The 25,007-nt window shown below is 43.8% G+C and overlaps 1 protein-coding gene across 1 annotated transcript in view; it reads left to right on the plus strand.

The window, feature by feature from the left end:
• The window catches only part of LOC143962274 (adhesion G protein-coupled receptor E3-like), a 315,163-nt gene that overhangs the window by 168,177 nt on the left and 121,979 nt on the right, over positions 1-25,007 (plus strand). The window contains exon 6 of the mRNA XM_077471584.1: positions 10,588-10,710. Coding sequence (XP_077327710.1) covers positions 10,588-10,710 — 123 coding nt within the window. The remainder of the gene's footprint in view (positions 1-10,587; positions 10,711-25,007) is intronic.

Genomic DNA, 25,007 nt, shown 5'->3' on the forward strand with positions numbered 1-25,007 from the left:
ACCAACAGATGTTTAATAACAACTATGGGTGCATTGTATGCATTGTTTATACCACCAGGAAAGTAGTAGCAACTGCACTAGGGGTGCACGATACTGTCACTCTGTAAACCAACAGAGGTTTAATAACAACAATGGGTGCACTGTATGTATTGTGTACACCATCAGGAAAGTAATAGCAACTGGACTATGGGTGAACGGTACTGTGTACACCAACATGAGTATAATAACAACTATGGGTACACTGTATGTATTGTGTACACCACCAGAAAAGTAGTAGCAACTGCACTAGGTGTGCACGATACTGTGTAAACCAACAGAGGTTTAATAACAACCATGGGTGCACTGTATGTATTGTATACACCACCAGGAAAGTAATAGCAACTGCACTCTGGGTGCATGGTACTGTGTACACCAACAGAAGTTTAATAACAATATCGGGTGCTTTGTATGTATTGTGTACACAACCAAGAAAGTAGTAGCAAGTGCACTATGGGTGCACGGTACTGTGTAAACCAACAGAAGTATAATAACAACTATGGGTGCATTTTATGTATTGTGTACACCACCAGGAAAGTAGTAGCAACTGCACTAGAGGTGCACGGTACTGTGTACACCAACAGAAGTGTAAGAACAACTATGGGTGCACTGTATGTATTGTGTACACCATCAGGAAAGTAGTAGCAACTGCACTATGGGTGCACGGTACTGTGTAAACCAGCAGTGGTTTAATAACAACTACGGGTGCACTGTATATATTGTGTACACCACCAGGAAAGTAGTAGCAACTGTGCTAGGGGTGCACGGTACTGTGTACACCAACAGAAGTTCAATAACAACTATGGGTGCACTGTATATATTGTGTACGCCACCAGGAGATTAGTAGCAACTGCACCAGGGGTGCACGGTACTGTGGACACCAACAGAAGTTTAATAACTATGGGTGTACTGTATTGACCACCAGAAAAGTTTGAGTAACTGCTCTATGGGTGCGCAGCACTGTATACTGTGTACACTGCCTGAACTGTATTAGAATGCCAACATGTACTGTGACATACTGAAGCAGAACATGACCCCCTCCCTTCAGAGACTGGGCCGCAGGGCGGTATTCCAACATAACAACCCCAAACACACCTCCAAGACGACCACTGCTTTGCTAAAGAAGCTGAAGGTAAAGGTGATAGACTGGCCACGCATGTCTCCAGACCTAAACCCTATTGAGCATCTGTGGGGCTTTCTCAAACGGAAGGTGGAGGAGCCTCCGCAATGTCATCATGGAGGTGTGGAAGAGGACTCCAGTGGCAACCTGTGAAGCCCTGGTGAACTCCATGCCCAAGAGGGTTAAGGCAGTGCTGGAAAATAATGGTGGCCACACAAAATATTGACACTTTGGGCCAAATTTAGACATTTTCACTTAGGGATGTACTCACTTTTGTTGCCAGTGGTGTCGACATTAATGGCTGTATGTTGAGATATTTTGAGGGGACATCAAATTTATACTGTTAGCCCTTGTACACACAGTCGGAAAATCCGATGGAAAATGTCCGATCGGACCGTGTTGTCGGATAATCCGACAGTGTGTGGGCTCTATCGGACTGTTTCCATTGGAATATCCGACCAAAAAAGTTTGAGAGATGGCTATAAAATTTTCCGACAACACGATCCGATGAGTGTCAGTTCCGATCATGTGTAGCCTAGTCCGATGGACAAGGTGCCACGCATGCTCAGAATAAATTCTGAGACGAAAGCGCTCGGTAAAACTACCGCTAGTAATCAATATATAACAAATGTGTCACGTTGCAATGTTAAATATTCTTTAATGCACTCGCTTTTTGTTTAGAATGCTACAAGAATGAAGTTGTTTTGCGGCTCATATTCACACACATTTCTCCCAAACGTATTTCTTTATTCTTTTTCCTCATTTCACGAATACAATATTTTAATTCGTCACATCTCCCCCAATAATTTTTTTGTTTGTTTTAAATTTTGTGGTTGGTTTTTTTAATCAAGGTCTCCTTTTTTCACAGTTTGCTCATCTTTGAAATTTTTTGGGTGTGTTTTGTGTGTCAGCTTACCACAACACCATTATTATCTTATTATTATTATTGTTTTCTTTTTTAATCTTGAGGAGGTTGTTTGGTGTTGGTGCCCCTTGTTATTAATTTGACTTTGTATTTTTGAAATGTACCTGCCTACTCACAAATAAACTGTCCTTTTTGAAGTAAAACACATAGGCAAGTATTTCTTGAACCAAAAAAAAAACCTTATTTTAGGTGTCAAATAAAAAGGAAGGCAACGCTGGAGAAACTGGTCAATTTGCCAAAGCTTTTGGCCCCCAGGGCAGACATGAACTATTTTGAAAATGCAAAATTGGTGGCCTGAGGAGTACATATCTGAGGGAGAACAGTCTGGTCCAGATGTCCAAGAGATTAGGAAGAGCAGATGCCATCTATGTCCCCAGGCTGTGGTCCTACAAGAGTCTGCATCTTCTGTCAGACCAGACTGAACCCAGGCCATCACTCTCTGGTCTTCCTTGGGCACTTCCCTCCAGGCTTCCTTCCAGGCTGTGGCTCTGCTCTTGTAGTTTTTTGCAGGAGGAGGGTCCGCGATGGTCGACCTCCCAGCTGCCACTTGCCACAGCCTCCTCCCGGCCGAGGTCTTCCTGTGTATGAAAATGGGACATAGTTTTCGTTTTTTTGGTCATCAATCACACAAAATGACTGTTGCAAATTGAATGTTACCAAATAGAACAGATTATCATTCTGAGCCCAGCATTTTTCATTCTTGTCCCAATCATTTTTGGTCACTACTGTCTATTGATATATAAACCACTTTGTTAAATCACAACTTACTGATCAATAATAACATCTAGTTAACATCATTAAATGTACGACAAGAAATATGTTGAACAATTCTATACCTGTCTCAAGCTGGGCTCCTCCTCATGTTGCTGCCTGGAAGGCCCAGGTTGAACATTGGAAGCCTCAGCTGGGGGTGAAGGAAGCCTTGAAGGAAGACAGTAGAGTTGTGGCCTGGGTTCCCCCTGGTCTGCCAGAAAATGCAGCCTCTCGTAGTAGGGGACATCCTGGGGACATAAATGGCTTCTGGATCTCCTGATCTCAGGGAATCCTGGAACTTCTTGTGCTCCCTCAGATATGTACTCCTCAGGGCACCAACTTTGGCCTTCACATAGGTCATGTCTGCCGTGGGGACCATGATCTTCAACAAAACCAAGCAGTTTCTCCAGCGCTGCCTTCCTCTTTCTTAGGTCCTTATAAAAGGGGTTGTTCATCTGCCACAGGCAGGACAGCTCCCTTAGAATATCAATAAATAGCTCCATAAAATGTGTTTCCTTGAAGGGATCCATCTTGTCTGCAAGACACAACACAAGACAAACCCTAATAATGTCAGGCTAAACTCTCCTAATCTTGTCCCAACATAGGCCTATATGGAAGCAGTATAGGCTAGTGATGTACCAAGTTAAAATTGTACCTTCGTTTGAACGATCGGCGCGTCACTCTGCTCACAGATCGTACGCATGACACATGCGTGTTGCGTTTTATATACAGTGTGCATGCGTGAAACTCCGCCCGCCCCTGACGTTCTTTCTAGACTACTCCCCGCTCCTTCTCTTTCGGCGCAGTGGGGAGAGCAAATGGCGGAGACACAGCAGGTGCACACTAATAATTCCACTAACGAGGAGAAGGACGAGGAAAGCCCGGAGCCTGAAACGTCCCGATTCCGGAGGAGAATATTTAAGGCCTCAAATATGTATTTTGGAGAGATATTGGAGATGGTGGATATATTGAAGAGGAACGACTATGATGGGAAGTATGGACCTTACCCAAACCCAAATGTCAGAAAGGCCAAGATCATGACTAAAATTGTGAAGAGTCTTCAGAAGAATTTTGGGGTACGACGATCCAAGGATCAACTGAGAAAGTGCTGGTCAGACCTGAAAGACCCGAGGGAGCACGATCAGTACAGAAGGATCAAGCAAGTTCTTCAAAAAAGTAAGTAGTTGTCATGTGTTCCTTTTATTATTATTGCTTGCATACTGCTCCATGTGCTTTGATTTAGTGTTGTACAGTTTAAAATGGCCACTTTCATGTTCATGGGTTCAATTGTTCGTAATAAACATTGTTCGTTAGCCCACTCCAAAAATGATGTTTATGCCAACTTGCACTTGACTACATTTGTTCACACAACAGGTAAGTATTTCAGCTTTAGAAAATGTCAAAAATAATGTTTTCACCTTTGAACTCTGCCAAAAAAACACAATTGTACATACTTCCAAGCAGTTTCATATTCCTATTTCTGCCCTCAAATACCTGTGAACTAAGTATTCCTTTTTTACATTCTCATAGGGGATAGAAGACTCGGGACGTCTGAGGACACCAGGGACCCCACACCTGCCAAAGAAGGAGAAATACCAAAATCACAAGCAGAGGAGGAAGGAGAGATTGTAGAGATTGGCGAAATTGTCACCACAACAGGTGAGTGTCTGAGACCACAGCTTCAGGTAAGCTAATCAATGTATGCCTGCATATTTATAATTCATGGTGTGTTTTTTTGGTTTCTTTTTAGGTGATGTGGATGTTGTGGAAGAAGAATCGCATTTTACCAGTGAAAGACCCAGATCCTCATTGGGGAGATAATGGGGTGCAATCACGATTTAGAGAATATCCAGAAAAACATCAATGATGTTCAACAAAAAATGAAGAACGTCATTTATGTTTTAGGGAGAGTCTGAAACACCCCAAACTAGCTAGCGTCCATTTTAGATGTTCAAAAACACTTTTATATTTTTAGAAAAGCCAAATTTGGAAGATGCACACAGTGTGTCAACATGTACTATCTCCCATCATGGGGAATCAATGTACGCGTTTTGTGGGTGCAACCCCTTCCTTACTACTAAAGTGGCTGAGATGAAGGGGTTGCACCCCCAAAACACGTACATTGATACCTCATGATGGGAGATGGCACATGTTGACATTAGGCATGGGAACAGGAGGAAACTGGACACTTTTTGATTATCAATTTGTGTGCATCTTCCATATTTGTCTTTTCCAGGGGTGACACCCCATCTGATGAAGGCAATATCAGCACAGTTTGTACATACTCATGTCTGATATTGTCTTCACTTTTCAAAGTTGAACTTTTTAAGTTCCTGTGTTCTGTATGTTATGCTTTGATACATGCCTGTTTACACAAAAACGGCAAGTTATAAAAATGTTACCCAACTTTTTCAATGCGCAAATGCAGTATTTGTAGTAAAGTTGTTGTTTTCTGTGACAATGGGTGTTATTTACTAATAACAAAAGTGCAGTTTCAGGTGCACTTTTGCAGTGCACTTATAGTGCATAGTGGATTTGCCTTTAGTAAATAACACCCACAGTGATTAAAGTTTAAATTTCCCCAATCATGCCATTTTCATGACCTCACATATTTCTGCCATGGTGCTGAAAATGATCAATATTTTTGTCAGTAATGCACTACATACATTATCAACAAAAACAAGGTGTGTGTGTAGCAGACCCACAACATAATAAGATTATCTGAAGAAGAGACTGTCACCTCATCTTGCTCTGAAATTGGGTTTGCATTGTTGTGGAAAAAGGCCCCAAAAAAACCCAAATAAAACCTAGGAGACACCTGAAACAAAGCCAAGCAGTAAATGAAAACAAAGATTATTGGAGTTTGAAAGAAAAATGTATTAAAAAAATGCCTCCCAGACATTGTCTGGCATATCAATGGCCCCCCTACCCACAAAGTACTCCACATATCTTGATCTGACCTCACGGGCACTTTGGGGGGGCAAGCCAGGACGAGCAGCTTCAAGGGCCGTGAGGTTGACATTTTCCGGCAAGTCTGCATCAGGCCCAACTGAGGACACATAGTTTACTGAAAGTTTTTTTCAAAAAATTGTTCAGAACACAGAAGGCAAGCACAATATGATTTTGTTTATATTCCGCTATGTGTATTGGAGTCAAAAATAGGCGGAACCAGCTGGCCATTATCCCAAAAGTGTTCTCCACTACTCTTCTGGCTCTGGCCAGCTGCACATTAAGATCCTTTGATCCGGGGTGAGGGTCCTCATTGAGAAAGGCCGCATCAGATGGTTTGGCAGAGCAAATGCTTCATCCATGACGAAGGCGAAGGGGAGTCCTTCTACAGTCTCCTCTGGAGGTGGCAGGCCCAGACTGCCACTCTGGAGACGCCAGTAGAACTCCGTCCACGCGAACACTCCACCATCCGACATACGGCAATTTTTCCCCACGTCCACATACAGGAAGTCATACATTGCTGACGACACCACTAACATCACGATACTATTATACCCCTTGTAATTATAATAGTAGGACAACGTGTTGGGGGGTGGGACGATGCAGATGTGTTTCCCATCAATTGCACCTCCACAATTGGGAGAGTCCCAACGGCTGGCAAACTGGGAGGCCACAGTCTGCCATTCCTGTGGCGTTGAAGGAAACTCTGGAGTCAAACAAGAAAAAAAAATTAGTAATTTTGCACATCAGCATTGCAAGTAGATTAGACACAAAAATTTTTGGCCAAGATCAGTATAACAATTAGTATTTAAAGCCTAAATTAGTATTTAAAGCCTAAAGTATTAGTTCCCCTTTTAGATTCCTCACCCCCCCCCCCCCCATTTGATGGCCCATTGCAAAAAATGAGGGGGGGATGTTTTGGGCAGGTAACCCTCTCCACTTCATTGAGAGCTGAATGCCCCTCATTACTTACACTATTGGCAGCCCACCGGACAGGTAAGAAGTGTCATAATACAAAAAAAAGGAACAAATGGAAGCACATTTTGACATTCTGCTATTACCTATCAAGATAATAATAGGAGAAAAAAAAACTTTAAACAGTAGCATTTGAAAGTATTGAGGCAGGCCCTTGCACTACACGCTTTGGTGAATTCCTCCATAAATCTGACCAGAAAAAAGGTAGGTATAGTGTGTATTGGGTTTGGCAAAGTCAGCAGATAGATGATTGCTATCAGCTGACCTAGCAGGTGGGGGGAGGGGGGTTTCTAATGAGTTTGGCCCACCAAAAAATAAAACTCTGGCACTCTGCATTAATTTAAGCACACACATAACATTTGTACTCATTTTAGGGGGTGTTGAGGGATAGCAATACTATGGAGCTGACAAAATACATTGCTAAGTGACTAGGCTATAGGTTTATGGGCTCAGAAGAGCATGCTGGGGAAGTTAGTGAAGGCAAATATGCATGAAGGACAAAAAAGAACTTGAAAAACTTCCAGCATGCATGAGGACAAAGGGGCACAGCATATTAGAGCATATTACAATCATGGCAATTGGGGAATGAGGAAAGAAATCCAATACATTACCAAACATTAAATATATAGAATGTGATGTTAAAGGAGAAAACTTAGCTTAATATAGTGCTTCTGCAGGTCTCTGGAATAATGATTCCCAGAGCCTGGGGGAAGATGCCTGTCAAGAACTTCAGGTCCTGAAGACTTCTCCCTGTTGCCAAGTAGCGCAACGTGGCGATGAGCCTCTGCTCCGGAGTAATGGCTTGCCGCATGCAGGTATCCTGCCTGCTGATATAAGGGGACAGCAAAGCCAGCAGACGGTGAAAAACCTGGTCCGTCATCCAGAGATAATTCCTGAAATCATCAGGATTATTCTCCTGGATCTCAGGAAGCAAAGACATGTGTGAGAACTGGTCACGCTGGAGCAACCAATTCTTGGTCCAAAAACTCCTCCTCGCCCTGTTCATGAACCGGGCTTGTGTCAAAGCTAAAAGCCCAACACCAAGCCCCTGCACAGCACGAACTCTACGATGAGTATGTACACGAAACATGGCTTAAAACGGTTGGCTGGTCAGAACAGACAACAGAAGCCCCCGATAAACAGCAAGGCCTGAAAGAACGAACTGAAAACCAGAAACGAGCGGACAATAAGCACTGAAAATCAAAGCATACTATACCAAGATATAGTCCACAATGACCAACAAATGCGAACTGACTACACACCCTGATAAGCAGATACACACCGACAAGCACAAACTGCAGAGCAGTAATGATCTGAAGCACAAATCTGAAAAGTGCGAATAGTCTCTTACCAAACTTCTACTAACACGCAATAAACACGAGATCAGCAGAAGGAGGCCAAAAGGTGCCAGACGTGGTGCTGGACTTCCCTTTTCTAGTCCCGTCGTACGCGGTTTACATCACCGCGTTCTTGGCTGTCGAAAATTCAGACAACTTTGTACGACCATGTGTATGCAACACCACTTACGGACTAAATCCATCGGAATTTATCCGAAGGATTTTGTTGTCGGAATGTCTGACCGTGTGTACAAGGGCTTATACAAGCTGTACACTCACTACTTTACATTTTAGCAAAGTGTAATTTCTTCAGTTTTGTCACATGAAAAGATATAATAACATGTTTACAAAAATGTGAGGGGTGTTCTCACTTTTGTGAGATACTGTACCTAGGAGGGTGCCACATAACATTTATAGATAAGTTGATCCAGGGAATATCTGATTGCCTCTTGGGGGATTAAGAATGAATTTTTTTCCCAGCTGGAGCAAATTGGAACATGCTTTATTGAGGTTTCTATTTTCTGGATCAACTGTGGGTATAGAACTGTGTAAATGGAAGTATTTGATTTGTGTGTGCTTTGTTTGATTTTTTCTCTGTTGGTTGAACTTGATGGACTTGTGTCTTTTTTCAACCAGATTAACTATGTAGCTTTTTACTATGTGAATAAATGATAAAATTCTGCAAGGCTGAGTGACCAACATCTGTTTTATGGTGATGCACTTCAGAGTAATTGGGGCTATAGACTTCATCACCCACTCAAAACATAATTACTCCGGTAAAACAAATGAAAACTAAAGCACTAATATGCTAAAAAATGGATAAGGGCCAGTTCTCACCAGATGCAGTTCCGTTCAGTCCCGCGCGCTTTTTTTCTGCACTAAAAATGCACGCACAGTGTTTTCCATGTATTCCAATGGCTCTAGTTCACACCATGCAGTCAGTTTCTGGTCAGTTTCCGGTCAGTTTCTGATGCAGAAACTGACCAGAAACTGACCGGAACTGTGTGTATCGGTGCAGAAACAACGGAACTGCACGGTGTGAACTGGCCCTAAGACCGGGTTCACACCGCTGCGATGCGGGAACGCCGCGAAGCCGCGGCGTTTTCCCGCATCGCACACCTCCCGCCGGCAGTTCACACTGCCCTATGCGGACGGCTGGGAGTGTCAATGTTATGTTAATGACACCCCCAGATCCGTCCGCATATCGCAGTGCGATCTGCCGACTCGCACAGGAATCGGATCGCATGGTGTGAACCCCCATGCGATCCGATTCTGTTGCGGACCAAAAAAAGGGTCCCGTGCGAGTTTGCTGCGGGAGCGCTGCGAATTCAGCCATACTATCTGTATGGCTGAACTCGCATCGCTACGGAGATCGGATGTGATTTGCAGTGTGAACCCAGCCTAAATGATTTAAAAAAGATCTCTAAATGATTACAGCTGCAACCAATAAAGTGCTTTCACACTATGAATGCAAATGATGAATGTAAATAATTACTTGTTGACAATTGGTGCACTATTATCAACCTTAACTAAATGCACAGTTCTCCTTAAATAAATAAGTGCTGGCTCCTATACCAATATAAATCACAAAAGTATTGTATAAATATGTGCAATGCGTAAGCTAATTAAATGTATGTGTTACAATGTAATACATGCAGTATACTAGACAATTTGTGCACTCATATTACCCTTAATTAAAGTGCAAAGTGCTTCTAAAATAAATAAGTGCTTGCTCCTATACCAGTAAAAGCAGAAAATGGCATGTAGATTATGCAATCCGTGAAATTAATTACCGTATTTTTCGGACTATAAGGCGCACCGGATTATAAGGCGCACTAGCAACGACCGGCTGATAAAATGGATATTTCCATATATAAGGCGCATCGGACTATAAGGCGCACCGGATTATAAGGCGCACTAGCAACGACCGGCTGATAAAATGGATATTTCCATATATATAAAGCGCACCGGACTATAAGGCGCACGGTCGATTTTGGGAGAAAATTTAGGCTTTTACGTGCGCCTTATAGTCCGAAGGTTTACGTCAAGATGACAGATACTGTTAACAAAGAACTCCAGCGATGTCAACAGGTCATATATAAGGCGCACCGGACTATAAGGCGCACGGTCGTTTTTGGGAGAAAATTTAGGCTTTTACGTGCGCCTTATAGTCCGAAAAATACGGTAATATATATATATATATATATATGTGTTGAAATAAATTACATAAAGTGTGGGCACTCCAAAAAACACTCAGTTTGCAATTTCTGTGCAAAAATCCGCATACATATGCCGATCAACTTGCATCAGTGAATGGAGACAGAGATCGTCAGAAGCGCACACCTCTTTCAGGTGTCTACTGCTCCTCAAAATTTCTCTCCTCAATCATGCAAATTCCCTTGAAAAAGTCACATGCTACAAATCTTTGTTTCTTAATTTTTATCTACATAATCATATTTACAATTGTTACATAACATCTTTTCTCTCTACAGACATTAATGAATGTAAAACAGACCCTAACATCTGTGGCCTTGATAGAGATTGCAGAAACACAGTTGGATCATATATGTGTGTCTGCCGGGAGGGATTCAAGAATATTGTCAATCAGTGTACAGGTAATAGTTTTATTAATATGATTATCCACTATTCTCTGCTTGTTCGGTTGTGCTTTCTTACCTATTGGTGGCCTGGAAAATTTTTGTTTCTGTACAGCTAGCACTTAAAGAAAATACATGTGTGAAGGTTCTCATTTATCCATGTCATGGTAAATGCGGTAGTAGTCACCTTCAACTGGATTTGTTCTGTGAAGTTAAGACATTTCGCAGCCTACCGAAACTTCTTCAATACTTCTAAATAGCATCAGAAACATATCCTGGTACCCCACAAGGGTCACTTGTTTAGAGATGGGTATTCAATTTTGACCTAGTTGGCCTCTTTCGTTCCTCATGCAAACCAGTTTGTCCTTTGTCCAAAATGTCCACATCACTGCTTTCAAAAGAATGTCCCAAAATGCGGCCCAGGGTTCAGATGCGGCCCTTTGCTTGCTTTTATCTGGCCCTTGGGGCATTATTCCTTCCACTGTCAGCAGCAGTAGGGCATAGTTCCTGCCACTGACACTAACAACGGGGCATTATTTGTCCTACTGATATCAATGATGGGGCACTATTCTTTCTACTGACACCAGTGATGGGGCACTATTCCTCCCACTGACACCAGTGATGGGGCACTATTCCTCCCTCTAATACCAATGATGGAACACTATTCCACCCATAACACCAAAAACGGGATGCTGTTTTCTCTCACTGACTCCAGGACATTTTCTACTCCTGCTGGCCATGGTCCAGGCACCCCTAAAGTTTGAAGGACAGTAATTTGTTCCTTTGTTTAGAAAGAACAAGGTGTTGGTGTTGCCACAACATTGTAAGCCCTCAAAGTGACTATTGGTGGGCGCTGGAGCGCCCTGCTGTGAACGATTATATCAAGAATTGTAATTACATGCCATTGTTGAACAGTGGTAGAAAAATTGGGCCTTTGTTGGTTGTGGTGCTGGTGCCACAACACTATAAGTCCTCACAGTTACTCTCGGTGGGCACAGGAACGGGCTCTGCTGTGAAATATTATGTCAAGAATTGTAATTACATGCCCCTGTTACACAGGGGCTGAAAAATTGGGCTGGTGGCACTGGTGCTGGTGCCATGACACTGCAACCTCTCCCATAAACTCTAGTTGTAGTGCAGAAGTGAGCCCTGTTGCAAAGCATTGCATCAAAAATTGTAATTACATGCCCCTGTTAAACAGGGGCTGAAAAATTGGGATGGTGGCACTGGTGCCACGACACTGCAACCTCTCCCATATACTCTAGTTGTAGTGCAAGAATGAGCCCTGCTGCAAAGCATTGCATCAAAAATTGTAATTAAACGCCCCTGTTAGACAGGGGCTGAAAAATTGGGTCTTAGGCACTGGTGCTGGTGCCACGACACTGCAACCTCTCCCATATACTCTAGTTGTAGTGCATGAATGAGCCCTGCTGCAAAGCATTGCATCAAAAATTGTAATTACACACTCCTGTTAAACAGGGGCAGAAAAATTGGGCTGGTGGCATCACCCAGTACCAAAAATGTTCTTCCAAGATATCAGCGGAGGAGGAAGAGGATAGACGTCAACATAACAGGACAGTCACTCAGCATCAGCATAGGCAGTCTTGAAGGGATGTGATATTTCAAAAAAAATATTCGGTTACATCAGCTTCAGGTGCTTGGTAGCTGTGGGTGATCCAAGACTGATTCATCTTTATGAAGGTCAGTCGATCAACCGAGACGGTGGACAGGCGCACCCTGCGATTGGTAACAAAGCCGCCAGCAACACTGAAGGTGCGTTCCGAAAGAACGCTGGATGCAGGACAGGCCAGTAGCTCAATTGCATACTGTGCAAGCTCTGGCCAGTGATTCATCCTCAAGACCCAGTAAGCTAGAGGATTCTTGGTGGGAAAGGTGTCCAAGTCTGACCTTGCCCCTAGGTATTCCTGCACCATGTAAATCAGACGCTGGTGATGGTTGCTGGAACTGATCATACCTTGGGGCTGTGGACTAAAAAATTGTCTGAACGCATCAGTCAGACGGCCACCTTCTCCACCGCTCCTTCTGACCGATGCCTCAGCAACACGTTGTCCAGGACCAGAAGTTTGTAACCTCCCAGTCTCTGGGAACGCATTGCACAGACCTTTCTGCAAGGCCTCCCGGAGATGTCTCATCCTCTGCTCCCTCTGCGACGGCAAGATAAGGTTGGTAACCTTACCCTTGTACTGTGGATCAAGGAGAGTGGCCAGCCAGTAATGGTCCCTCTCCTTGATCCGAAGAATATGAGGATCCTTCCTCAGGCTTTGCAGGATCAGGGAGGCCATGCAGCGTAGGTTAGCTGAGGCATTCGGTCCGGAGTCCTCTGGGTCACTAAGGACAACATGATCCGCAGCTACCTCCTCCCAGCCACATGCAAGTCCACGGGTTTCTTGGGACTGTAAATAATCCCTACAAGACTACTGCTGCTGATGCTGAGTGCCAGCCTCCACCTCCATGCTGACACAATCATCCTCCACCTCCTCCTCCTCCTCTTCCTGTGTGATGGGTGGGGCAGCAGGAACACTGTCTGGATAAAAAGGGCCTTGAGAGGCAAGGAAGTCATCCTCTTCCTGCTTCTGTTCAGCCTCTGTTCAGGTCTAGGGAAGGAGTCACTGATGATGACATTGAGATGAGGGAAGAGAATGCGTTGGCAGCTGCTTTGCTAGTACCCTGAGCCTGGGTGAGAGAGGGTGAGGAGGATGAAGAGGGCTTGGTCATCCACTCTACCAAGTCTTTGGCATGATGCGGCTCAACACGTCCAGCTGCCGAAAATAAGGACAAGCGTGTCCTATGACCATGACGATGCTATACCTTCCACGACCAGCACTGTTGTCTCTAGACACAGAGCCTGCTTGCCCTCTTTTATCGGCTCGTGCCTGTCTGCCTCTCCTTGTTGGCCTTACAGACATGGTAATGGCCTGAAGGGAGATGGGAAAACCAGCAATTGGGTAGTGTATATTGTGCTGGAGGCACACAACACCCACTAACTCCTGCAGATGCCTTTATTATAGAACAACAGGAATTAAAGGGTAGATACCGGTGTATACTGTGCTGGGCTGGAGGCACACAACACCAACTAACTCCTGCAGATGGCAGATGGCTCAATTAGAGAAGAGCAAAATAGGTGGATAAAGGTGTATACTGCGCTCAGGGCACACAGACAACACCCAGAAACTCCTGCAGATGGCTGATAGCTCAATTACAGAAGAGCAATATATCTATATATAGGTGGATAATGGTGTATACTGCACTCAGGGCACACAGACAACACCCAGAAACTCCTGCAGATGGCTGATAGCTCAATTACAGAAGAGCAATATAGCTATATAGGTGGATAATGGTGTATACTGCACTCAGGTCACACAGACAACACCCATAAACTCCTGCAGATGGCTGATAGCTCAATTACAGAAGAGCAATATAGCGATATATGTGGATAATGGTGTATACTGCACTCAAGTCACACAGACAACACCCATAAACTCCTGCAGATGACTGATAGCTCAATTACAGAAGAGCAATATAGCTATATAGGTGGATAATGGTGTATACTGCACTCAGGGCACACAGACAACACCCAGAAACTCATGCAGATGGCTGATAGCTCAATTACAGAAGAGCAATATAGCTATATAGGTGGATAATGGTGTATACTGCACTCAGGTCACACAGACAACACCCAGAAACTCCTGTAGATGGCTGATAGCTCAATTACAGAAGAGAAATATAGCGATATATGTGGATAATGGTGTATACTGCACTCAGGTCACACAGACAACACCCATAAACTCCTGCAGATGACTGATAGCTAAATTACAGAAGAGCAATATAGCTATATAGGTGGATAATGGTGTATACTGCACTGAGGTCACACAGACAACACCCCGAAACTCCTGCAGATGGCTGATAGCTCAATTACAGAAGAGCAATATAGCTATATAGGTGGATAATGGTGTATACTGCACTCAGGTCACACAGACAACACCCAGAAACTCCTGCAGGTGGCTGATAGCTCAATTACAGAAGAGCAATATAGCTATATAGGTGGATAATGGTGTATACTGCACTGAGGTCACACAGACAACATATATTTTATACTGGGTTGAAGGTACACAGAGAACACCCACTAACTCCTGCAGACGCCAACACACTACACAAGGGCGCCGTGCTGGTGGCCTTATATAGTGTGCTACACAGCTTGAGCTATGATTGGCCACAGGCATCCTGCCTGTGGCCAATCATGGCTCTCCTCACTGCCCGCGCTGTGATTGGCCAAGCATGTGGGGTCACAGTGCATGCTTGGCCAATCATGAGCCAGCAATGCACTGCCATGGTGAAGTGCATTGTGGGCCGTGAGCGCCACACGAATTTGGTGCAAACGGCCCACAGAGTTCTGGCTTCGCACAGTCGAACATGCATTCGACTCGAACACCAGGCTCATCCCTACTCCCCAGTGTAGATATGCTTGCCTTCCTCGCTACCCTGGACTGCATATACCAAATTACTTCACCTACTGTAAAGTTTGGTGTTGGGTCTTCTGAACAGACAATTAAATTAATTATCAGTGTCAGTGGTTTCATGATGGTTGAGAGAAGAGGCTCCACTGGTCCCTGAACTGCTGTTTCTGACAATTGAAATTAGAACAAAAATAATACAGGCACCATCCAGTGAACAATCAATTCACCACTGCTCAGCCAGGATTTCATGGAACCATAGGGTTCCCCCAGAGCTTGCTAGGGGTACCTTGAGCAATGAGAAATTTCTGACACTCAGACACTCTAAGCCCTTGTACACACAGTTGGAGAATCCATCGGAATGTGTCCTATCGGACCGTGTCATCGGATAATCAGACTGTGTGTGGTATGCATTGGACTGATTCCGTCCGAATATCCGTCGGACCCAATTTTCCAACATGTTGGAAATATTTCCCGACCAACTGGGCCGGTAGGACATACTCCGATCATGTGTAGAGAATTTTGATCGGACCAAGTGCCACGCATGCTCACATTCAAATTCCAACACGGAAGTGCTCGTCCCAGGTAAAACTACTGCTCGTAAGCGATATAGCACATTCGTCACGCTACAATGTTAAAAGTTCTTTCATCAAGCGCATTCTCTTGTTCTTTACAATGCTGCAAGAACGAACTTCTTTTGATGCTCATAGTCACACACACTTCTCCCGAACGGATTTTATTACTCTTTTTAAACCATTTCAGCAATACAATTTTAGTTTGCGTCACATCTACACAATTTTAGATTTCTTTTTTTCTTTTTTGAATGTTTTTATTGGGGGATTAACTGAAAAACTCCTTTAAAGACACTTTGCTAATTTCTCCTTTTTTTGTGTTTTTTTTGTGTGTAAACTTACAACAACAACATTATTCTATTTTTGATATTTTGTTTTTCTTTTTTAATCAACAGGAGGATGTTTAGTGTTGGTACCCCTTGTTATTTATTTCATTTTGTATTTTTGAAATGTACCTGCCTGCTCACAAATAAACTGTACTTTTGGAAGGAAAACACATTACACAAGTATTTCATCAAACAAAAAAAACCTTTATTTTGGTCACTAGAAACTAAAAATAGGAACGCAGCACTGGAGAAACTACTTAACTTTGGTGCAGCCTTTGGCCCCCAGGGCAGACATGAATAAATTCTAATTGAAAAAACTGGTGGCCTGAGGAGTAGATATCTCAGGGAGAGAAGTCTGGTCCAGAAGTCCTAGAGAGAAGGAAATTCAGATGCCATTTTTGTCCCCAGGATGTGGATCTTCAAGAGGCTGCATCTTCTGGCAGACCAGACTCAACCCAGGCCATCACTCTCTCATCTTCCTTCGGGACTTCCTACCAGGCATCCTTCCAGGCTGTGGCTGGGCTCTTGTAGCTGGGGTAGGAGGAGGAGGGCGTTGTTCAACATCCTGGCTGCCACTTGCCACAGCCTCCCCCCTGACTGAGGTCATCCTGTGTATGAAAAGGGGACATAGTTTTAGTTTTTTGCTCATCAATCACACCATTTTGTGCTCCTGGCTTTTGCAAATTGAATGTTACCAAATAGAACAGACTATCATTCTGAGCCCAGCATTTTTCTTTCCCGTCCCAATCATTTTTGGTCACTACTGTCTATTGAGATGTAAACCACTTTGAGAAATCACAACTTACTGATCAATAAGAACATCTATTTAACATCATTAAATGTAACACAAGAAATATTTTCAACAATGCAATACCTGTCTCAAGCTGGGCCCCACCACATTTTGCTGCCTGGAAGGCCCAGGCTGGACATCAGAAGCCTCAGCTGGGGGTGAAGGATGCCTTGAAGGAAGCCTGGAGAGTGGTGGCCTGAGTGGTGGCCTGGGTACCCCTTGGTTTACCAGAAAATGCAGCCTGTCAAAGTGAACCATCCTGGGGTAATAAACAGCATCTGGATCGCCTGCTCTCAAGGACTCCAGGTGCTTCTTTCTCTCCCTGAGATATGTTAGCTTCATGTCCCCAATTTTCCCATTCAGATAGGCCATGTCTGCCGTGGGGACCATGATCCGCAACAAAGCAAGCAGTTTCTCCAGTGCTGCGTTCCTCTTTGTTCTGTCAGTATAAAACTTGTTGTGGAACTGCCCCAGGCAGGGCATCTCCATGTACAGTTCTATGAATAGCCCCATAAAGTATGCATTTGTGAAAGGATCCATATTTTCTGCGAGACACAACACAAGACAAACCCTCAAATACTAATAATGCAATTAAAAACCCTCCTAATCTTGTCCCAACATCGGCCTAGATAGAAGCAGTCTAGTCTAGTGAAGCACCAAGTAAAAAATGTTACCTTCGTTTCCACGTTCGTCGCGTCTGCGCCTCACACTCTCCTCCCAGATCGTACGGACGATACGCGCGTGTTGCGTTTTATATACAGTGCGCATGCATGAAACTCCGCCCGCCCCTGACGTTCTTTCCAGACTATTCCCCGCCCCTTCGCTTCCCGCGCAGTGGGGAGAGCACATGGCGGAGAGAACTCAGGTGTGCACTAATAATAGTTCCACTAACGAAGAGGAGGGTGAGGATCCAGGAAGACAAGATTTAAGGCCTCAAATATGTCTTTTGGAGAGATGTTGGAGATGGTCGACATATTGAACAGGACCGACTATGATGGGAAGTATGGACCTTACCCAAACCCAAATATCAGAAAGGCCAAGATCATGAATAAAGTTGTGAAGGTCTTCTGAAGAATTTTGGGGTACACCGATCCAAGGATCAACTGAGAAAACGATGGTCAGACCTAAAACTGAGGGAGCACGAGCAGTACCTAAGGATCAAGCGTGTTCTTAAAAAAGTAAGTAGTTGTCATGTGTTCATATGATTATTATTGCTTGCATACTGCTCCATGTGCTTTGATTTCATGTTGTGCATTTTAAAATGGCCACTTTCAAGGTCATGGTTTTGTTCGTTCGTATGAAACATCGTTCTGCAGGGAAGTATTCCAGCTTAACAAAGTGTCCCCAATAATGTTCTCACCTTGTAACTCGGCCCAAAAACACAATTGTACAACACTTCCAAGCAATGTTTATGATTCCTATTTCTGCCCTCTGTGTGCTAACTAATCTTTGTTTACATTCTCATAGGGGAGAGAAGACTCGGCAAGTATGAGGACACCAGGGACCACACCCCTCCCAAAGAAGGGCAACTTCCAAAAGCAGAAACAGAGGAGCAGGAGCAGGAGCAGGAGGAGGAGGAAGGAGAGATTGTGGAGGTTGGACAAATTGTCACCACAACAGGTGAGTGTCGGAGAACACAGCTTCCGGTAAGCTCATCAATGTATATCACCATATTTGGATTACATGGTGTGTTTGTTTGCTTTGTTTTGTAGGTTATGTGGAAGAAGATTCCCGTTTTACCAGTGAAAGTGCCCAGATCTTGATCGGGGAGATAATGGGGTGCAATCGGGATTTGGAAATTGTCCAACAAAACATCAATGATGTTAAAAATAAAATGAAGAACATCATTGTTGTTTTGGGGAGAGTGTGAAACCCAAAAAACTAGATAGGGTTTTATTTTTGCTTTTAAAAAAAAAAAATGTTGTATTTTGCAAAATTAAAAATTTGGAAGATGCACAGAGTGGGTAAACATGCGCTATCTCCCATCATGGGGGATCAATGTACATGTTTTGTAGACATGTGCAGAGTAAAATATTTCGTTTCGGAATTTCGTTTTCGTCCGAAAACTTAATTTATTTAGTTACTCCCGAAATTCGTTTTTATTTATTTCGTTTTTCGTTCAAAAATTGCATTCGTCCGAAAATCCACATGAATTACGGTCGAATCTGTCTTGGAAGGCTTATGGTGTCTGTCGAATGTATAAAGAAGATTCGACGGAGCTAACTATATAGCATACTTTAGAACCCTATTAAAGTCTATGGGACTCCAACGTTCAAAATCTAAAGTGCTAATTTTAAAGGCTAATTTGCAAGTTACTGTCCTAAAAAGTGTTTGGGGACCCGGGTCCTGCCCCAGGGGACATGTATCAATGCAAAAAAAAGTTTTAAAAACTGACGTTTTTTCGGGAGCAGTGATTTTAATAATGATTAAAGTGAAACAATAAAAGTGTAATATTCCTTTAAATTTCATAGGGGGGGGGGGGGTTGTCTATAGTGTGCCTGTGAAGGGGCGCATGTTTCCCGTGCTTAGAATTGTCCCTGCACAAAGTGTCATTTATGCAGGAAAAAAAGTCCTTTAAAATCACTCGCAGCTATTATGAATTGTCGGCTCCATAATACAGAGAACACTCATTGAAAGTCATTGATAAAAAAATAAATAAATAAATTTTAAAAAAAGCGTGGGGGTCCCCCAAATTCAATTACCAGGCCCTTCAGGTCTGGTATGGATATTAAGGGGAACCCTGCCTCAAATTTAAGAAAAAAATTGACGTGGGGTTCCCCCTAAATATCCATAACCAGACCCTTCAGGTCTGGTATGGATATTAAGGGGAACCCCGCGTCAAATTAAAAAAAAAATTGACGTGGGGTTCCCCCTAAAAATCCATACCAGACCCTTTATCCGAGCACGCAACCTGGCAGGCCGCAGGAAAAGAGGGGGGAAGAGAGAGCGGCCCCCCCTCCCTCCTGAACCGTACCAGGCCACATGCCCTCAACATTGGGAGGATGCTTTGGGGGTCTGTGACCCCTCAAAGCACCTTGTCCCCATGTTGATGAGGACAAGGGCCTCATCCCCACAACCCTGGCCGGTGGTTGTGGAGGTCTGCGGGCGGGGGGCTTATCAGAATCTGGAAGCCCCCTTTAACAAGGGGACCCCCAGATTCCGGCCCCCCCCTGTTTGAAATGGTAAGGGGGTACAAAAGTACCCCTACCATTTCACAAAGAAAGTGTAAAAAATGGTTTCTCTGTCGAATATTTTCTCTATATAATCTTGGACTAATAGAGGTAAGGTTAGGCACATTCGAACACAGGTTCTATAGACAGATTGTTGTCAGAGTCATGTCGAATCTCCTATTCTATATCGAACTGTTGTAACAATGAAAACGAAAATAAAGCATTTATTTATGTCGGATCTTTCGTTTTTCGGATTTTGTGCTTTCGTTATCGTTTGTCAAAACGAAAACGAAAATAGCTGAAATTCGGACGAAAATGCATTCGGACGAAAACGAATGCACATGTCTAATGTTTTGTGGAAAGTGTCTGAGATGAAGGGGTTGCAGCCCCAAAGCATGTACATTGATCCCCCATGATGGGAGATAGCACATGTTGACACACTGTGTGCATCTTCCAAATTAGTTTTTTTCAGGGGTGACACCCCATGTGATGAAGGCAATATCAGCCCAGTTTGTACATGCTCATGTCTGATATTGTCTTCACTTTTCCAAGTTGAACTTTGTAAGTTCCTGTGTTCTGTATTTTACGGTTTGATACATGCCTGTTTACACAAAAACAACAAGGAAAAAAAAATCTGATTAAACTCTGTTTTGGATACACAAAATCTCTTGGTTTGTTGTAAAAACCTTTACTAAACGCATATGTGAATGTGCTTGTATTAAAAAGTTGAATTCTCAACAATGTGTGGCTTCCTTTTTCATTGGGCATAAAATGAATTTGTAGTCAAATTTGAGTTTGTGCTGAGAAGGAGTGTGATTTAATAAAGGCAACTCCACTTTGCACTCCAAGTGCAGTTTCAGGTGTACTTTTGCAGTACACTTGTAGTGCATAGTGGATGTGCCTTTATTAAAAAAACACCCAGAGTGAGGTGTAAATTTGGACAATCATGCCATTTTCCTGCCATGGTGCTGAAAGTGAGCACGATTTGGGTCAGTAATGCACTACATACATTCGTTAACAAAAAGAAGGTGTGTGTGTAGCAGACCCACAACATAATAAGATTATCTGAAGAAGAGACTGTCCCCTCATCTCGCTCTGAACTTGGGTTTGCACTGTTGGTGAAAAAGGCACAACTTTAAAAAAAACTGGCAAAGTGGGAGGCCACAGTCTGCCATTCCTGTGGCGTTGAAAGACACTGTGTAGTGAAACAAGAACAAAAACTAGTAATTTGACAAATCAACATTGCAAGCAGATTAGACACCCACATTTTTGGTCAAAATTCTTATAACATTTTGAGAACTGAGTATTTAAAGCCTAAAGTATAAGGTCCCCTTATGAGAGTCATAACCCCCCCCCTCCCCCATCTGATGGGCCCTTGCTAAAAAATGAGGGGGGATGTTTAGGACAGGTAACCCTCTCTACTTGATTGAGAGCTGAATGCCTAAATAATGTGTGATACTTTGGGAAGCCCCTCCTTACTTACACTATTGGCATCCCACCGGACAGGTAAGAAGTGTCATAATAACTAAATGGAAGCACATTTTGACATTCTGCTAGTACATAGCAAGAAAATGAATGTGTTAAAAAAATAAAAATAGCATTTGAAAGTATTGAGGCAGGCCCTTACACTACATGCTTTGGTGAATTCGTCCATAAATGTGATCATGAAAAAGGTAGGTATAGTGTGTATTGGGTTGGGTCAAGTCATCAGATAGAAGATTGCTATCAGCTGAGGTAGCAGTTGGGGAGAGGGGGGTTACTAATGAGTTTGGCACAACACATCACATTTGTAGACATTTTAGGGGGTGTTTAGGGGAAAGCAACACTATGGAGCTGCCAAAAGACATTGTTAACTGACTAGACTATAGTTTTATGGGCCAAGAAGAGCATGGTGGGGAAGTTAGGGAGGCAAATATGCATGAGGACAAAGGGGCAGAGTATATGAATTAGAGCATATTGCAATGATGGTAATTAGGGAAGGAGGAAAGAAATGCAAGACATTAGCAATCATGAAATACATAGAATGTGATGTTTAAGGATAAAAATTTGCATAATATAGTTCTTCTGCAGGAGATGAATGATGGCAGAACAGGTCTCTGGAATAATGATCCCCAGAGCCTGGGGGGAGATGCCTGTAGAGAACTTGAGGTCCTGAAGACCAACATGGCAATGAGCCTCTGCTCCGGAGTGATGGCTTGCCACATGCAGGTATCCTGCCTGGTGATATAAGGGGTCAGCAAAGCCAGCAGACGGTGAAAAACGGGGTCCGTCATCATGAGAAAAATCCAGAAATGATCAGGATTATTCTCGCGGATCTCACGGAGCAAAGGCATGTGCGAGAACTGGTGACGCTGGCGCAACCAATTCTTGGTCCACAAACGCCTCCCCTCCCTGTTCATGGACCGGGCTTGTGTCAAAGTCAAAGTAAGAACCCCAACACGAAGCCCCTGCACAGCACAAACTGTATGACGAGTACGTAGATGAAACATGTTTTGAAAAGGGTCGGCTGGTCAGAACGGACACCAGAAAGCACCGATAAACAGCAAGGCCTGAAAGAATGACCTGAATAGCAGAAGCAAGCAGACAATAAAAAATGCCTTTCAAAGCGTACTATACCAAGATATAGTCCACAATGAGAAGCAAATACTTAATGACTGCACGCACTGATTATCAGATACGCAAAGACAAGCACAAACTGAAGAGCGGTAGTGATCTGAATCACTAATCTGAAAAGCGTGAATCGTCTCTCACCAAACTTCTACTAAAACACACGATAGACATGAGATCAGCACAAGGAGCCCAAAGGGTGCCGGACATGGAGCTGAACTTCCCTTTTCTAGTCCCGCCGTACACGGCTCACGTCACCGCGTTCTTGGCAACCGCTAAATCAGACAACTTGGCCCGACCGTGTGTATGTAACAGTTTCAGACACAATCTGTCGGAAACAATCCGACGGACAAAATCCAACAGGTTTGGTTGGCAGAATGTCCGACCGTGTGTACGGGGACTAAGTTCCCGTTACCATTGATCTTTTTATCTATCTAAAAAGGTATAATTTTTCCCAATGATCATAAGTGTATGGAGCATTCTTCCCAATGATTATCAAAATAATGTATCATGAGTTAGACATAAACATTTTTAGCAGGGGTTCCCTGAGACCGGAAAGTCATTTCAAGGAATCCTCTGTCTTCAAAAGGTTGAGAAAGGCTGCTCTAGAGGAACCCTGGTTGAGAAACACTGCAAAAATCTATAATATAAGTATTTAACACACTCTAAAGCTGCGTAAACACGATCAAACAATCCGGTGGAAAAGTCCGGCAAACTTAAGTCCGCTGGACAATCCGCCCGTGTGTAGCCTCCAGCGGACTTTTTTTACCCAAAAGTCCGGCGGACTAAGAAAGTATTTTTGCACTCCCATCTGTCCGCTGGACTCGCTTTTCAGGACAAACCAGACTGCTAATGTATCAGGAGCGAGCAGGGCTGCTGTTAGAAATTACAGGGCCCCATACAGCCTACCTGACAGGGCCCCCCCCCCCCCCCAAAAAAAAATCTAATTACATTTTTGATAAAATGCGATGGTAGCAATGCCGTTTTGCAGCCATGGCAGAAATTATACCCTTGCTACTACTGCCTCCTGACACCTGTATTTTGTTATATATTTTTTTTTTTTATTGCTGAATAGTAATTTTTCTTTGCGAGACTGGATGCAACTGTGAGCAACTCTTAGGTGCAACTGTGAGCCAAGTGTTTAGCTTGCAGTTGCAAAGTGGCCCCATTGAATTCAATGGGAAGTTTGATAGGTGGTGCTGCCTGTCAAACTCTGCAGCCTGTGTTAAAATGCCGCAGCTGTGTAGTAAAACATTGCAACTACATAATGTGTACAGCCCTGTCTGACGGTATTGTTAGGATTTGGGTGTGCAGCTAGGGGTGGTGATAAATCCACGGCTCAGCCAACCATGTGAAAGAGTTCTTAGGCTGCATTCCCACTTTGTATTTCCTGACCGTGTGACAAAGGGTAAGGGAAACGCATGCTTTGCATGCATTTTAGAAATGCACTGCAATCTCGCATAGTGCTTGTGGTGCCGATAATGGCACCCCAAAAACAGCTTGCATTCTGTCATGTGACAAACTTGCAAAGCTGCATGCCTGAACATAGGGATAAAGCACAGGAGTCACAAGGCAGAACAGCCAGCTCTCCTCTCCTGCAGTTGTCCGGGCCCCTTTTTGGACTGATGAGGCTCGGGCCCCCTACTGGAGGGCTGGCTGTACTGCCTTATCAGCGGCCCTGGGAGCGAGGCATCAATCATGTACCGTCACATCTGGAGCTCCCAGGATGCCGGCACATGGCTTCCGCAGTGTGGGCTTTTTTTAACGTGTCTGCTGCTGACAATAGTGTTGCCATCTGCAGCCTGCAGCAGTCAATGCATAAGTCGTGGTAAGCCCAACACTCACCTAGGGAAGACCGCCTTAAGAAGGCACATGAGCTGCCATCACCAAGACCAGTGGGAGCAACAGAACCCACAAAGCCACACTCCAGGCTCTCACCGTCCAGCCTCTTCTACTTCTCCTTCTCCTCTCTCCTCAGAATTGTCCTCCACTCCACCTTCCATCATGCCGTCCTCACGTTTTTCTGGAAAAAGGCAGCCTTCCATGGGCCAAATGTTTGAACGTAAAAAAATGATGACGCCGGATAACCTGGTTGCCCAACAGTTGACCGTTGGCTTGTCAGAACTGTTAGCCCGCCAACTACTGCCATATAAACTGGTGGACTCGGAGACCTTTTGAAAATTTGTGGCCATTGGAACACCACAATGGAAGGTCCCAGGAAGGAAGTATTTCTCACAGAAAGGCATCCCAGAGCTATATGGCCACATTCAGCGGGAAGTGAATGTATCTCTGCCCCACAGTGTCAGTGCCAAGATACATCTGACCACAGACACGTGGTCTAGCAAACACGGGCAGAGAAGGTATATAACTTTTACTGC

Source organism: Lithobates pipiens, unplaced genomic scaffold (genome assembly GCF_037356315.1).
Source record: "Lithobates pipiens isolate NorthernLeopardFrog02 unplaced genomic scaffold, aLitPip1_a1.2 Scaffold_8, whole genome shotgun sequence".
Classification (NCBI taxonomy): Eukaryota; Metazoa; Chordata; class Amphibia; order Anura; family Ranidae; genus Lithobates; species Lithobates pipiens.